Here is a 15,030-nt window from a genome sequence, read left to right as displayed (position 1 = left end):
CTGAATACTGTATACCCTGTGGTGCATAATGTCTACTGGAGAGGGCCGGATTTTGGTGTTTTGTTGGAGACGTCTTTGTTTTGTGTTGCAGAGATCTCTTCGGAAGTTAGCATGCTAACTAGCCAGCCCAGGGTCTGAACACCTCTATTCCAAGTAGTCCACAGCCAATGCTAGTGGTGTATACACCAAGACCTCCCCATTAGCCTAGCTAGCTTTACAGCTAACTGAACTAACATGCTAACGGCAGTAACAGTTATGTATAGAATACAGTTAGCAGTGGCTAACTTCTTACATATTGCTCCTTTAAAATCTGATTAAAAGCACTAATTAGCTATGACTCCAGACTCATTGTTTAAAGCATTACATACCCTGTGATGGACATTATTGCGAACTCTGCACAGTTAAGGTTAGTAAAATAACATTAACAGTAAACAACTTTTTTGCATTGTGACACTTAAACTCTGGTCCTGATTGGCAGCTCTTCCTGCACCGTTTCAATCCAGATAATCAGGGTAGGTTTAACTACAACCCACCAATTTTCACCACCCCTGCAAGAAAATGCTCAACTCATTTATTCCGAAAGTGCTGCACGAACTGTTAATGTTTCTTGGCCTCGTTAATACTGAACCTCTTTAACATAATCCGTGCACTAGCTGAAACCACGGAACCTTTAATTGCCATTTTATGCACAGTTGGCAGTCAGGTTCCCCTCTTTTGGTTCTGCCTTTTGAGTAGTTTCACATGTTGGATTTGCAAACTTTAGTACTGGTAAGATGACACAGGAAAAAGGTTGGCAAGGGGTGGAGATTTATCTCGTTTGATTGATTTACTTGGGACAGAGTTCAGTATTTTCTCTTATGTGCTGCCAGCGCACTAAAGCATTTCATACTTCTGGAATAAAGTGCTCATTCCGCTGATGAAAACTTTGCACTATAAGGTCCATTTGAAATGTTTTATTTTTTTCTGCGAGAACAAAATATAAACCCTGCTCCAACACCCCCTTATATAATAAGCCATTGGACTCTTCAAATATTTACAAAAGATAGAAAATAAAACATAAATAAATATAACCCGCTGCTGCTCATGATAGACTGGTGTGGCCTCCCCATAACACTTAAAACTGTAATAGTTCATGATATCTTAAAAGGGAGCGAACTCCCTAATGGAGACATCACAATGTCACTATCATCTTGAAGAGTTCGGTTAAGATAAAACTGAAAAGAAAACCTATGTTTAAGTGAGAAAATATAAGCCAGAATGTCAGCTGCTCCACAGACAGCGAATACAAGAGACGCAACAAAAGGTGACAGAATCCAGCAAAATATTAGTGGGATACGGACACATTCTGTGGTTGTTATTGCTAAAGGAAAAAGAGTTGGTGGAGGTGACTGGAAGTGGCGCGTGATGAATACAGTGGAGCAGCTTTGCATGTAGAAATCCTTCTGTTGCAAAAAAAAAAAAAAAAAAGAAGCGGTGCACACTGACACCTACTGGTTACTCGAGGTGAGAACAATCACAGACCTAATCAACCCCCATAGGGTACTTTGTATAAGAAATACAATTAGTATTTAAACAAGAGTTATACATTAAAAAAAGATCCCAAAGATGGTACAGCAATCTTACAGCTTTTAAGTTTAGACTCAGTCTAAATTACACATAATCTTAGGATGTTAACACAGCATTTATAGATGAAACAGAGGTTTCATTCACTGTACAATCCCGTCATTTAGAGAGTAAGCAGAAAGAAATCAAGAAATCTTATGAGTGCAAAAAGCAAAGAAAAATGGCATTATATGGCTTACTGATGTGAAAATATGTATCTAAGTGAAAGCAGGAGCAGCCTTCTCATCTTTCTTCAGTTTTTTTTTTTTCTCCACAGCTTTCAAGAGTCCAGTCTTTAAGCCACAATTCTTAATCTCCATCCCAGGTGAAGCAGCTGGAAACGACGGTTCCAGAACAGGCACTTCAGTACTAGCAGTACTGCTAACAGTCTGACTGATATTCAGTTCAGTTTTCTTTTGTTGATCGGCTAGTTCACGTGTTCTAGCCGCTCCTGGGCCTCGCATTACAGGCACATGCTGCAGCAAAAGTCAGGTAACCCCTCTCGGCTCTCAGCCTCCAGTTGAGTCGTTGCCAGCAGTGAAGAACAAGTCATCCAGGGAGCCGTGATCCAGTGAGGTACGATCCATCCGGGGGCTCCGTGTGGGTCCACAGGTCACTCTATTGTGAATCCTACAACATTGAAGACACAATTACAGAACTGTCAAGTAACACCGAGAATTTAAGCTCTGCGATTCCATTATTTAATTTTCAGGAAAAGTGGGCGTCATACTATATTTGAAACTGGACAATTACAAAATAACAGCACTAGCTTGTGTTACTTAAAAGTCCTTTCAAGCTCTTTTTCTTGTTCTTTACAGAGTTTCAGTGCAACACCATGAATGCCTTTAAGACTAAATGTATGTGCGTCATCTCCATATACAAATCAAGAACTTCTTGTACAAACTGGTTGTTTTTCCAACAAAAGTAAGCCCTAGAAAGCTACAGCTACGTCTCCTGAAAGTTGGTACCAAGTCGCTTTTAAAGTCCTGACAAAAGTGGCCAAGAGACCAAATTGGAAGCTGCAAATTGCCTCCATCACCGAATGCCACGATGGGGAGCTGGAAGAGGCAGCTTGATTTGCTGATTCACAGGCCAAACAAGAAAGCACTGACACTTACACATGCTTTTGATTTCAATAATAAAGACGGCAGACTCACCCTCGTCATCAGAGTCAAACCCAAAGATGTTTGAGCACTTCTGCTGCTGGAGGTGACTCTGAAGATCCTCAGCACTGTTGAACGTGGCGAAACAGTTGGCACAGCGTTGTCTCTGCAGAGCTGTCGTCACCTTGACCTGCTCAACACTTCTCTGAGATGGCGGCGAAAACGACATCGCCTTCCTTCGTTTCGGCATGGTGGTGTACCTCTCATCCAGGTATGCTGTGGGTGGTGGACGCATGTAGGGCTTCTTACCGTACTCTGCAAGAGCCTCCTTACACACTGTTGATTTGGAATCTTCAGTTGACGCTTGTCCGTTCATTATCATAGAGTAACCAGGGCAGTTACTTGGAGATTGTGGTGTTTCCGCTGAAACGTTTCCGTCCTCGGCTACAGAGCTCGGCACGGTCGCTGGTTTGACCTTAGCATTTGACTTTGCAGCCTTAAGTACTGATGGAGCAGCCTGAACTTTGCATTTTTTCTTGACGGTCTTTGTTTCACCTTCTTTATGAACAACCTTGCGCTTTTTATTTGCTTTGTTGGGGTCCAAATTTTTAGGGACATGGGGCTTCTTTGATTTTTCTTTTTTTGCTGCTTTCTGCGTGTCCTTTTCAGGAGCAGGGAGTTGAGAAGTCGTGTCATTTACGCCGCCAGCTGTGGTAACAGAGACAGAGGAGCCAGAGTTGTCGAGTGCTGCATTCAAGGTTTCTTCTTTTGCTTTACCTTCCACATCAGGAGAGCCTGTCTTTTTCAAGGTTTTGCTTGCATCTTTGCAGGGTCGTCTTTCTTTGACCAATTTTTTTTCCTCCTTTTTATTCGTATCGTTGTGCCTCTTTTTTGTCTTGCCTGAGCCTGAAGAAGCAGTACGAGAACCCTTTTCTTTCTTTCCTTCCTTTTTCGTGATGTGTGACTTCTTTGACTTTTCTTCTGTTGTTACCTTGTGTGTTTTTTCTCCTGAGATTGTGGGTGTTGCAGTTATCTCATTAATACCGTTACCCTGAACTGCAGGCACAGAGTTACCAGAGGAGTTTTGTGTCGAGTCTGTGTTTTCTGCGTTTGCTTTTCCATCCTCATCAGCAGAATGTTCTATTGGTGCTGCTGCTGTTTTGGGCTCAACCTGTGGGACAGCAGAATTTGACTCGGCAGGCTTTTTTGAGGCAGAATCTTGTTCTGTAGGATGACATTTTTTCTTCATCTTTGTGTTGGCTTTGCCGTTTGTAACCTTTTGCTTCTTTGACTTGCTCGAGTCTGAAGAAGCCGTTCCAATTTCTTCTGTCGCAGAGCGTTTTTTCACTTTATGGATTTTCTTCACTTTGTCAACAGTTGACTTCTGTGTTTTATCTGCTGAGGTGGTGGTGGTTGATTGATTTGAACTCTTAACTGTCACTCCAGGTTTGGAGGTATTATGTGAGACCCCCCTCTGTTTCACAGGATCTTTCTTTATCTGCTTGCTTGTTGATTTCTTCGACTTCGATTCACTAATTGATGTTTCTGTAGTTTTGACTACATCTCGAACCTGCTGACTCTTTTCTTTCTCTTTGACCTCCTCTTTCACATTTGAGGTCCCTGCTGCTTTAGAGGGGCCTGTGGGCTGAGTGGGGCTCTTCTGTTCTGTTTCCTGACTGTCTTGACCAGTAGTAATGTTTTCATCATGCACAGCTTTCTTAGACTTAGGTGGGCGCCCTCTTCTTTTAGGACCTTGACTGTTTACTTTGACCTGCCTTTTCTTAAACTTATGCCTTACTTTGATATTGTGTCGCAACAATGATGACGAGAGGACTTTGTGACTTTTGAGTGCTGTATTCTTTGCTTTCATTTTTTTGAACGTTTGCCTTAATCTCAGACTAGGGCCAGAGGGCTGTGTGGAGGTGTGCTTGTTAGAGAGATTCTTCAAGACATCTGAGTCTTTGGTCTCATTGCTCCCTTTCAACTCCTGGTTATGTGCAGCTTGTCCTCTTGATTTACGAGTAGCCTTGAAGCTCACAGTTTTAGTTACAGTAGTGGTAGCAGTTTCATCTGTTGGCTTATGATCCAGTTGTTTCTTCACAGTCGGAGTGTTATTATGTTTGCCACCTGTTTGCTCATTTGTAATCTTGTTGGGTTTAGTGGATTTGGAAGCATAGTGCTCTCTTTCGTGAAGGTTCAGTGCCCAGAGACAAATAAATAGTTGAGAACAACCAGGGAGGCAGCACACTGCCTGCAGCGGAATGTGCCTCCTCGCATGCCGTCTCATTTCCATTCCGGTTTTGAACCTGGCGGTACAACCTTGATGAGGACAAGGATGGCGAGGACTGAGTCTGTGTCTTTCAACGTGGTGCTGAAAATGTTCGAAACTCCACAAAACCCTCATGCAGATACTACACTTGTTGTTTCCGATACGGAACGCCAGTTGTAAAGGTCTGACCTCACCATCGTGATCATTGAGAGCATGGTAAAGGAGTGCGACGCGGTTCTTTGACAGGTCTGTGAACCAACCACAACCATCCACAGGACAGCAAACTTTCTCTTGGGGATCCACATGTTTCTCTTTCCCATTTTGTTTTATGGAAGTCTTTGGGACCTTCAGAGATCCTGTCTTCTTTATTTTGTTGTCGGTAGAACAGCTGAAGTCTTTGACCACCTGAACTGACGTTGTGGAATACATTTCTGTGTCTCGGTTTTCTTGCAACCTGGGATTCTCAGCACCATCACTTGTTCCATCTTCAGTGATCTCCTGCTTTCTACGTGGCAGCTTAGCTGCAGAGTGTACAGTGTCCTTTTTCCGTCTGTCAGGCTCTTTCTTTTTGCCAATATGCCCATTGACCTTGTGAACAGGAGTTTGACTATTAAGGTGCTTCGGCGCGTTTTGTTTCTTTTCTGGTAAAGAAGGACCATCCATGGGCTTGTCATTGGATCTTAATTTTCTGGGTCCAGTTGGGGTTGAATCTGGAAGACTTATTGAGTTAGGAGAGACAGCAGATTTCCTTGGTCTCCCACGACTGCGGCGCCCAGAAGACATGTTTGTGGTCTTGTCTTTGGCAGAGGTCTCAGGTGTAGAGAAATCTTTGGTGTCAGAGACACAGTTTTCTTGGGCTTTATTTGCAGGCAACTCTTTGCTCCTCTTTAGCTTCTCAATGTGATTGGACAGGTGCATCATGGCAAGGAGGTCATCTTTGAACATTGTGCCACAGAACATGCACTCATCTCTTCGATAATGGAACATAGCATGTGCTACAACACGACTTCCCTTAAAGACCTTGTTGCAGAAAGTACAACAGTATTCCAACCTGGATTCTTCTGTTTCAATAGGTTCACTGTTCTCAGATGTTTCTGGATCAAAATAATGAATTCCCTCCGTCATCCCTTGCACATCTGCAACTGCAGAGGCCCCAAGGTATGGTACAGAGCAGCTGGAGGTAGTATGTGATTTGTGAGGAACTTTAGCTTTACTTCCAGCTCTTGCCTCCTCGGAGGAACTCTCCTCTGGTGGTGGTTGTTTGTGAGCAAGTTTCTCAGGTGCAAGTTCAGTCACCATTTCAGTTACCAATGTCAGAGCAGATATGTCATTAATATTGTCCTGATCTCTAGGTCTAGCGACCCTTGTTCCTCCAGGGGTTGTGTCATTTTCTGAAGGTTTGGGTGAAACATCCACCTCAGACATGCTGTTGCCGACAGTGGTGTGGACCTCTGGATAACCAATTTCAGCCTGAGAGTTCAATTCAAGTTGTTTCCCATCTCTATGAACGACATCTGGAAGCATGGGATCAGCCGCTCCAATCTTTGAAGGGTTTTCTTCACCACCACCTGTCTGATTGGTGTGTACAGTTTGCAGCAGTTCGGCTGAAGTTGTGATTTTTGAAGAGTCTTTTACAGTCTGAGTTTTAGAAATCTTATCTAAACCTGGGGATTGAGTCACTTTACCCACTGTTGGGGCTTGTGAGGCAATAGTGACTTTCATCTCAACAGCAGACTCTTCACAGAGCTCTCTTGTTTGAGCTTGCAGGGCCTTATCTAACATTGGGGATTCTGTCACTTCAGTTGCTGCTGATATCTGTGAAGCATTGGCAAGTTTCATTTCAGACTTTTTATGGAGCTCTCTTGTCCTGGTTTGCAGAACTTTTCCTGTGGCTCGTGTTTGTGAGGAAACAGGGTCATTCACTCTAACAGCAGACTTTTCAGAGAGCTCTCTTGGTGAGGATGTCTTTCGTGAGACTGCTTTTTGAGTTTGAACTTTTTCTAAAACTGGGGATTCTGTAACTTCTGCTGCTGGTGTATGAGAGGGAAATTCAGGCTTTTCAATGATCTCTCCATGTGGACTTTTTGGAGGGCTTCCTTGCACAGAAGAGCGGGTGATTGTTGATACCGAGCCTTGAATATTCAACCCATTACCTTTGCCTTTTGGCCGCCGAGCATAGCAGTGCAACTGTTGCAAAAACATAGTTGCATCCCGCGCTCTAAGAACAACCTCTTTGCGATGCACAGTCTTCACAGGTTGTGATGTGGCAGGAATCTTCACTGTAGGTCTGTAAAGAAGCACTTGAGGGAACCCTCTCTGTCTGTGGCAAGTGTCCTCGATAAATGAGCCCATCAGCTCATTGTCTGGTAAGGAGAGCTCAAGAATTACTTGTGGAGGGTTGGCTGGTTGAAGAGAGTCCAGAGAAAGTCCTTTCTGGTGTTTGCTGTTGTTTTCCCTTGCCATCAAATGAGAGTTGTGTTTTGCATCGCTCTTGATCTGACCAGTTTCAGATGTCTTTTCAACAGATAACTGATGGTGCCTTTGAAGTCTCAACCCGTGTCTCTTTATCTTCTGAGGAACATTATTCTCTTCAAGAGTTCCTGAGTCTTCAAGAAGCCACTTGGGTTTCCTAATCCTGCGTTTTGGTGGGTTCTTCTCTGACAGTCGTGTGGTGCGTCTATGTTCTCCATACCCCCCATTGTCCCGTAGTCTTTCCAGCTGCCAAAATGAGCGCCTTAAAGGTTCCGATGACACGTCCTTCAAATGTCGTGACCCATGGTTGCCCTTCCTCTTTACAGTGTGGTCAACACTTAGACGTGTTTTTCCTGGGCCCACCTTGAATCTTTTCGTTGCCATGTCAGTATCCTCTTTATGGTGCCGCTTCTTAGCTGATGCCTGAAGTGCCCCTTTACGTCCTTTCTGACACACTGATTTTCTTGATCGGAGAGCAGGTTCTTTGGTGCAGTAGTTAAGGATCCATTCGTCCTCCATGATTTCTTCCAGAGCAGCACTGACTACTTTCTCACTCATGAGCTTCAAACAGTTGGTCCGCAAAGCAATGAGGTTCCAAAACTCAGGGTCAAAATACAGGTCTTTCTTTAAGACCTGTGGAAGAAAGAAGAGTAAATTTGTGGTTATAAAATACAGAAAACTAGTAACAACTGTTCTTTATTGCTCATGTGGGCTGACTGAGAATTCCAAATTAAGCCTTTTCTCTATTATGAGGGTTAGGGTTATAAAAAGGTGCTCTACCTGCAGAGTTTCAAAGCGAACATGATTTCTGATGGGGCTGAGCTCCACATGGTACTCCTGATCAGGATGCATGTAAAGCAGGTACACAATCTTGTAGGCCTCAACAGTGCGTTCCACGAAGAAGACAAGAAGAGCACAAGCCCGGCAAACCTCTAGGTCATTGGGCAGCAGGCTCGCAATGGTTTTGTAGATTAGGGACTTGGTGATAACATCACAGGGAAGGCAAGACCCCAGGGCGTTAACACAAAGCTCCACACAGAACTGGATTCCATCTTCACCAACCTAGTGAGATGCAAATAAAGTTCATGTTAAATATTCAGTTTATACACATAGAAACCCTGACAGGTTCCCAAATTCACATACATTTTGATTAAAATTCACAGCAGTTAAAATTTCCGCTCACTTCTTGCAGTATGGCTCTGATGAATGGGAAGATTGTGTTGACATTGGTGGCGGACAGCATCAGCTCCCGAATCTCCTCAAGTAGAGCTTCCTTGGATGTTTTCAACCGATGATGAAGTTTACTCCATATGAAGACAAGATCACTGCAAAGAACACGGTAAATATTGTTCTTACTGCATATTTAAATACCCCTAGCTTGTCAGATGTGTTTTAACTCACAAATCTCACGCAACAGATAAACTCACACTTATGCAAGCCTTACTTTTTGACAATATGCATGTAAATGCAGGGTTGATTCCCAGTAAAAAGGCAATGGATAAATATACATATCTACATTTTGCAACTACAGGAAACCGTGTGCAACCATTTTCAATACCACAAAAGCTCTCCTTAAAACCTTGCCCAGAGGCTGAGGTATGACATGGGAACTTGGGGTTTGGAGAGCAGCAGAGTTTATTTAAAAGCAAACTGTACCCCACACACTGTACATTTACTGCCACGAGACAACACCCATGCCACCCTTTGCAACCCTGCAGTCGAGACATGGGTTGGTTATAAGCTGAATTCTAAGCCGAGTTCACTTACCACAAGTAGTACATGTCTCCCTTACGAAGCTGCTGGGAGAGGAAGGCTCTGCTGAGGGCTAGCAGCAAATCATCCTTTTCCTCACCCTCCAAACTACAGATGATGTGAATTGCATCTTTACCATTGAAGTCAGCCACCTGAAAAACAGGAAACTGAAAGTGTAAGTTTAGCCCTAAAGATAACATTTTGGCATAGTTAGGTGGTAGCCAAGCAACGGCAGCAGGTACAACCATCTGCGGTGAACATGTTCACCGCTCGACTGAAAGACATGCTAGTCTTCAGCACACATAAGTCCACCCACCTCTTTGTGTAGGCTGTCATGCTGTGAGGTTTTGAAAAGCCACGTGAGGTAGACCTGGAGGAAGAACAAGTGTTGTCCTGCTGTGGGATGCCAAGCGCAACACTTAGCCAGGGCCATAGCCTCACTGACCCGCTCACAGGATAAGAGGTAGCGCACCCGGAGCTCAAGGAACACCGGCAGCTCGGAACTAATGCACCCATCCACTGAGGAATGGTCGAGCCAGAAGGGAGACAGAAATGGTTTTAATTTACTTTCACTACTAATACTTCAGAGGTTAGCATGAATTAAAAGAAGCACACCAGTGAGACCAAACTATTTTTAAGCAAAGGTTTTCAGGTACACTCTGATCTACATTAACAATTTATAAAAACGCCTTGGAGAAGCTACATATTGGAGTCAAACTTTTTGATTTGTCTCAACATGAGGAATAAAAAATGCATTTTATCTCAATGTTTTACATGGAAAATCTTTTCTCTCAAATGCGGCTTTTCAATAGTATCTAATGTACCAACAGTACAGCAATACATAGTTGTATTTACTGAAATGAGTTAAAACACACAAATGGCAGCTTACAGACTGACAAAAATAAACAGATTCAGATGAGCTATGAAGAACTAATTTAGTGTCAACAATAGTTTGTGAGGCAATATCTTTGTTGTGCATTCTACAAACGCTAACCATGTTACCTACCTTCACTCTGAGGTAAACTGGACTCACTGAGGATTGCCTGTAAGGCTGGGCAGGCCCAAGGCCCGCCGCTCCGAACCAAACTCTCGACCTGAAGTAAGTGAACATTCTGATGCCTTGCAAGGGCCAAATGACATTCCTGAAACAGTATGAGGATAACAAATGTTTTAATAAAAGGGCTAACATATCAATAAACTATTGTAGTTTTAAAGAATAACAATATGTTTTGCACTGTTTCATAATTAAGTAAAACATCCAAAACATCTATTAATCCTCTTGGCATTTCATTCTCACCTGGAATGTAACAGTGAAGTGTTTCAGTGGCTCCTGATGTAAGTCCTTCTGGTCAAAGAACAGCAGCAACTCAAAAACACTCCTGCGAATAGACCAAAATTATTTGTTTTCCACCAACAAACCAAAATTCTAAAGCAGTTTGAACCTACCATACAATTTTCATTTAAGTAGTGGATGTGAAGATACAAAGAGGCAGGGGAGTGCACTAAAGTGGGAAGCTGAGGGAAACCCTGAAAGGGAGAAGACGTGACGGGAGTAGAGTCAGCGATTGGCAGCCTGCCAAGGCTTTTTTTCTTGGCACACAACTTTAGTTGCAGGCGCGAATGAACACAATCAACTTTCAATTCCATCAACATTGCCACCACCTGTCCCCAGATATATATCACAACACTGTTTTATTCATCGTGTGTGTGAATATGCTAATAGTTTTTTCTGTAGATTTGAAAGTCTTTTTCACTGTGGATAACACTGACAAGCAAGTCATAAATTATATGAATGGATTATTTCCCGACTACTTTACAACACGCTCGGTCTTATCAATGTCGTGTGTGTGTGATTTCTGAAGTTTTATGTGAGTTTTTCCAAAGAGAACATTGTGTAGCCCAAGGGGCAATAAAGTGTTTGATTCATTAGCTTGTAATTAAACCAATGTGAGCAGTGAAGCAGCACTGAATAAAGCAGGAACTAAAACAACTAAAAATGGATGTCTTGTTGTTGAAATAATAATTCAAAGAAGACATTTTCACAATGTGCCTGCAGTCCTTGTACTTGTGGTTATAACTGATGTGCTGATAGCTAAATTTAGCTAGCATGAGTGATGAGTAAGACAGATAAAACAACAGATTCCAGTAAAGGTGTTTATCACATTTATGAAGAACACATCATTTGAATTATTCAAGCTCTCACAGACATCACTGGACTAGCATGGAAATTAATTAAGGGCTAGTGCCAGCTGTATGTGGACGCTCTCAGACTAGGTGCCACTGGTTTGGCTCTGAATGTTCAAAGTTAAGAGATTCTGGGATTCAGGAGGAGTTTGGATATGAAAGCCTGGGGTTGGAGCTCTGTCAGTAGCACAGTGTGTTCAGCTAAACTCAGTATGTATTTTTCATCACAAGTTACATGATCATGTCCGGTGCTGCAAGTTTATGCGACTGAAAACCACATGTGGCTTTCACATGAGTCACGCTGCTGTAGTACTCAGAAAAACATTTAGCAAACACAAACAGAGATAACAAGTTCTAAATCACAGTGCTTCAGTGTGATTGCTATCACTGTAAAGATATAGGCCAAGACTGAAAGCATCACCTTTAGGGAGGTCTGTGTACTTACAAGGCCAGACTACTGAGTGTGTGGAGCACATGATCACAGTTTGATGCAAAGAAGGTGGAGGCTCGCGTGAAGTAGCTGAGAGCTACGTCGAGGATCCTGAGCTGAGGCAACGGCACCTGCCAGCGAGATGCATGCTCCTCCACCAGCTGCACGGTGAGAAGGAAGAACAAAGACGATTGACATTTAGATTGTAACAGTTGGCATGTTTAAATCTGTAGGAGCTAAAAAAAAAATGATGCAACAGGTTCTAATGCTTCACTATCCTATAGAGCCCGATCAATGTATGGATTGGCCGATTTGGTCTATTACAGATATGCAGTGGTTTCGATGTATATGTTGTCTGACCTGCTCGATATGCAAACCTTTTTTTTTTTTTATAGATAATTATGCAGAATTAGATGATTTGGATAATCCCTATTTATTATATTCCCAGTGAAGCTTAGCTTTTTCGTGCACTGATGTCAGTTTAGACAGTAAAGCTTTCTGTTTAACTTTAATATCCGTCCTTCATTACACATCTTTGTCACAGGTGTTTTTTGAGCGGCCACTGCAAATAAATGTGTGATTAGCAGCCAAGATATAGAAATCAGAATTGCTTTACACCCCAAAACAATACTGACATTGGCCCTGGTGTTTCGGTATCAGTTTGGTTTACTATCATGACAACTGATCTTTTGATTTTTCAAGCACAAATGTAGAAAAGCACCACGTTCAGCCTCGAACATTAAAATGCACTGTTTATCTTTTTTGTGATAAAATGAATTTATAATATATTTAAGTTAATAAGATTAATTGATGAATAAAATAACAAATAATAATAAAAATGTGTTGCAGCCCTAAAACCAATATCTGCTTTTTTCCGTGCATAACGGTAAAATGTGAAGAATCATATCGAAATTTCCGGCACAGTCGAGCCCCACCTTTTATTATATCACTTAAATCAAAATACTCATTGTACAATCAAGCTATCCTGTAAGTTGTACCTTGACCACAGTGCACGATAATAAACTATGGCACTAAAATGTGCCACCTAGTTCTGCTCGACACAATAATGAAAAAAGTTGACCTGTCAAATCCCTTCAAACACAATGTGCTTACATTGCCCTCTAATGGTAGAGATCCAAGGCATCAGTGTTGTGCACCACTTGAATCCCGTGAATGTTACTGTCAACAATGACGTTCTCATGCCTTTGTCCAATCGGTACAGCTGCTTCCCTAATATTACCAGCAAACTGATCATCAAAACTTCCTACGGACAGTTAATTTGGTCGATGAGAGACGCTGATGAAACTCCTTATGCTTTGTGAATTCAACCAAATTGTGCTTTCAAACGGAGCTCAACCTCAAATTGAAAGTCAGAATGGCATTTCAATGATTTCATTGCAAAATAAGATGCTATATCTTAGATTTTTCAAAGGAAAAGAAAACGTGATTATTTCCCACCGTCATTATTTAGGCTACAAACTTGTTTCTTACTTTATTATGTTACCTTCACAGTCTTAAAAGCAAGCCCCGACATTGTCTTATACTTCTCTATGGGATGTAATGGCTAATTTCATTATTCTTACGTTGTAGCATTGAGGACGTGACACCAGAAATGATGTAATCTTTCACTGGCACAGTAGCTCTGAATGCCCTGTTGCTACTGTGGGTTAAAACAGGTCATTAAGCCGCAATCAAAGTTATAGCCTTTAAGGGAAATGCTTGATAATGCAGGCTGCTAATAGCATGGCAACCTTAAGTTGAAGATTGGCTAACGTCAGTTAACTGGCTTACCAGTTAAAAGATTAACAAACGTGTAAAAAAGTTGTCCCATCGGTTTGGTAAACATTCAGGATACCAACTACGCTAACTTGCAGGCAGGATCTCGGCTAGCTGGGAACCTGGCTGAAGCCATTAGCCGAGTTAGCTTGCTAGCTAAACAGTGAACAATAGTTGTCAAAATATGACTCATTTACGCACTCGGGCGCTTCGATAATGTCACCTGAATCGGAGTCTGGGTTATTATAGATCATATTTAACAGATGTTACGGCACTGTCTTTGTTTTTCATGCGACAACGACTCGTTAGCTACATGCTAACGAGCCCAGCCGCTAATGCTAGCCGTGTAACGGCCAGTTCTGGGGGAGGGGAGTCGGCTAACATATATGCTCTTATTTTCGACAACAAGCCTGTCACCAACTTCACGCACGGCTCCTTACCTTGCAAAAGTCAGAGCAGAAGGGTTTGTTATCGGCTCGCAGCTCATCACTTGTGTAGCGGCCCAACAAACTCTGTAATTGTTTTTCAAGCCCCTCTAACTCGTACACACTGCCCTCCTCCGCCATACTGCCTGTCTAGCCTTCCTCGTAGCATCTACCACACAACACATACATCGCCACGGTCAGTGACCAGCACTGACAGCGCTGATTGGATACTGACAACGTAAAGGGGCTCGCTCCTTTTCTAATCCGGCGTGCGCCGGAGAGGGCGGAGTCCCAGCGCCGCAACCAAAGCAGATTGCTCCCAATGAAGCCCCGCCGATACGGCATCAGCAGTGGACATTTACATGTGCCACAAACCACATGGCAGACACAAACACAACGCGTTAATGACTGTTAATATCTGCGTTCACGGCCCGTTGCATAAGCTTGGAAAAATGAGTTATTAGATGGTGAGTTGCTGCTAAAAAACGCTGCGATCCGTGAATATCAATTCATCAACACGACTGTGATCATTATTACAACTTACTTCCTTTTAATCATGTTTCTGTGATTATATTACATCAACGTATTCGACAGGTTTTCCACTGTATTAACATATACAGCCTGCATTTCAATATAATGAATACTGAAGTGCAGTACTTAAATTTACCTGAGGTGCTTTCTCGGGTATTTCCACTTCCACCACAGTTCGGAGGCAATTACTGTACAATTCACTACAGGCGCAACGTTTATTTAGTTACAAGTTACTTTGTAGCTAGATTAAATGCAAGTCATTTAATTTAACAGCAATGAAAGAATTAACCAAAAAAAAACAGAAAAAAAACAGACTCCAATAATCAGAAAAATGCTGAAAATTGGATCCAATAAGTTGGTTACCCCTTGCCTACAATATGCATACATGTAAATATGCGTATAAATATACTTTTATACTTGAGTACATTACCAAAATTCTTTGACCTTTTATACTTCAGTTAATTTAATTCAGAAGCTTTGAGCCTT

The 15,030-nt window shown here is 42.3% G+C and overlaps 1 protein-coding gene across 1 annotated transcript; it reads right to left on the bottom strand.

Annotated features, from left to right (window-relative positions):
- Positions 1-938: 938 nt before the first annotated feature.
- LOC115577118 (uncharacterized) lies at positions 939-14,239 on the bottom strand. The gene is made up of 10 exons (XM_030409934.1): positions 14,029-14,239; positions 11,828-11,973; positions 10,496-10,577; positions 10,205-10,340; positions 9,515-9,717; positions 9,214-9,350; positions 8,630-8,771; positions 8,227-8,508; positions 2,760-8,079; positions 939-2,232 (listed from the first exon to the last, which is right to left on the bottom strand). Exons 1-10 carry the CDS (start codon positions 14,152-14,154, stop codon positions 2,216-2,218), a joined length of 6,591 nt encoding a protein of 2,196 aa, XP_030265794.1. The 5' UTR covers positions 14,155-14,239; the 3' UTR covers positions 939-2,215.
- Positions 14,240-15,030: the final 791 nt, after the last annotated feature.

Source organism: Sparus aurata, chromosome 24, assembly GCF_900880675.1.
Source record: "Sparus aurata chromosome 24, fSpaAur1.1, whole genome shotgun sequence".
In the NCBI taxonomy this organism is placed as follows: domain Eukaryota; kingdom Metazoa; phylum Chordata; class Actinopteri; order Spariformes; family Sparidae; genus Sparus; species Sparus aurata.
The sequence above is the reverse complement of the archived record's forward strand: the minus strand, read 5'-3'. Positions and strand labels throughout refer to the sequence as shown.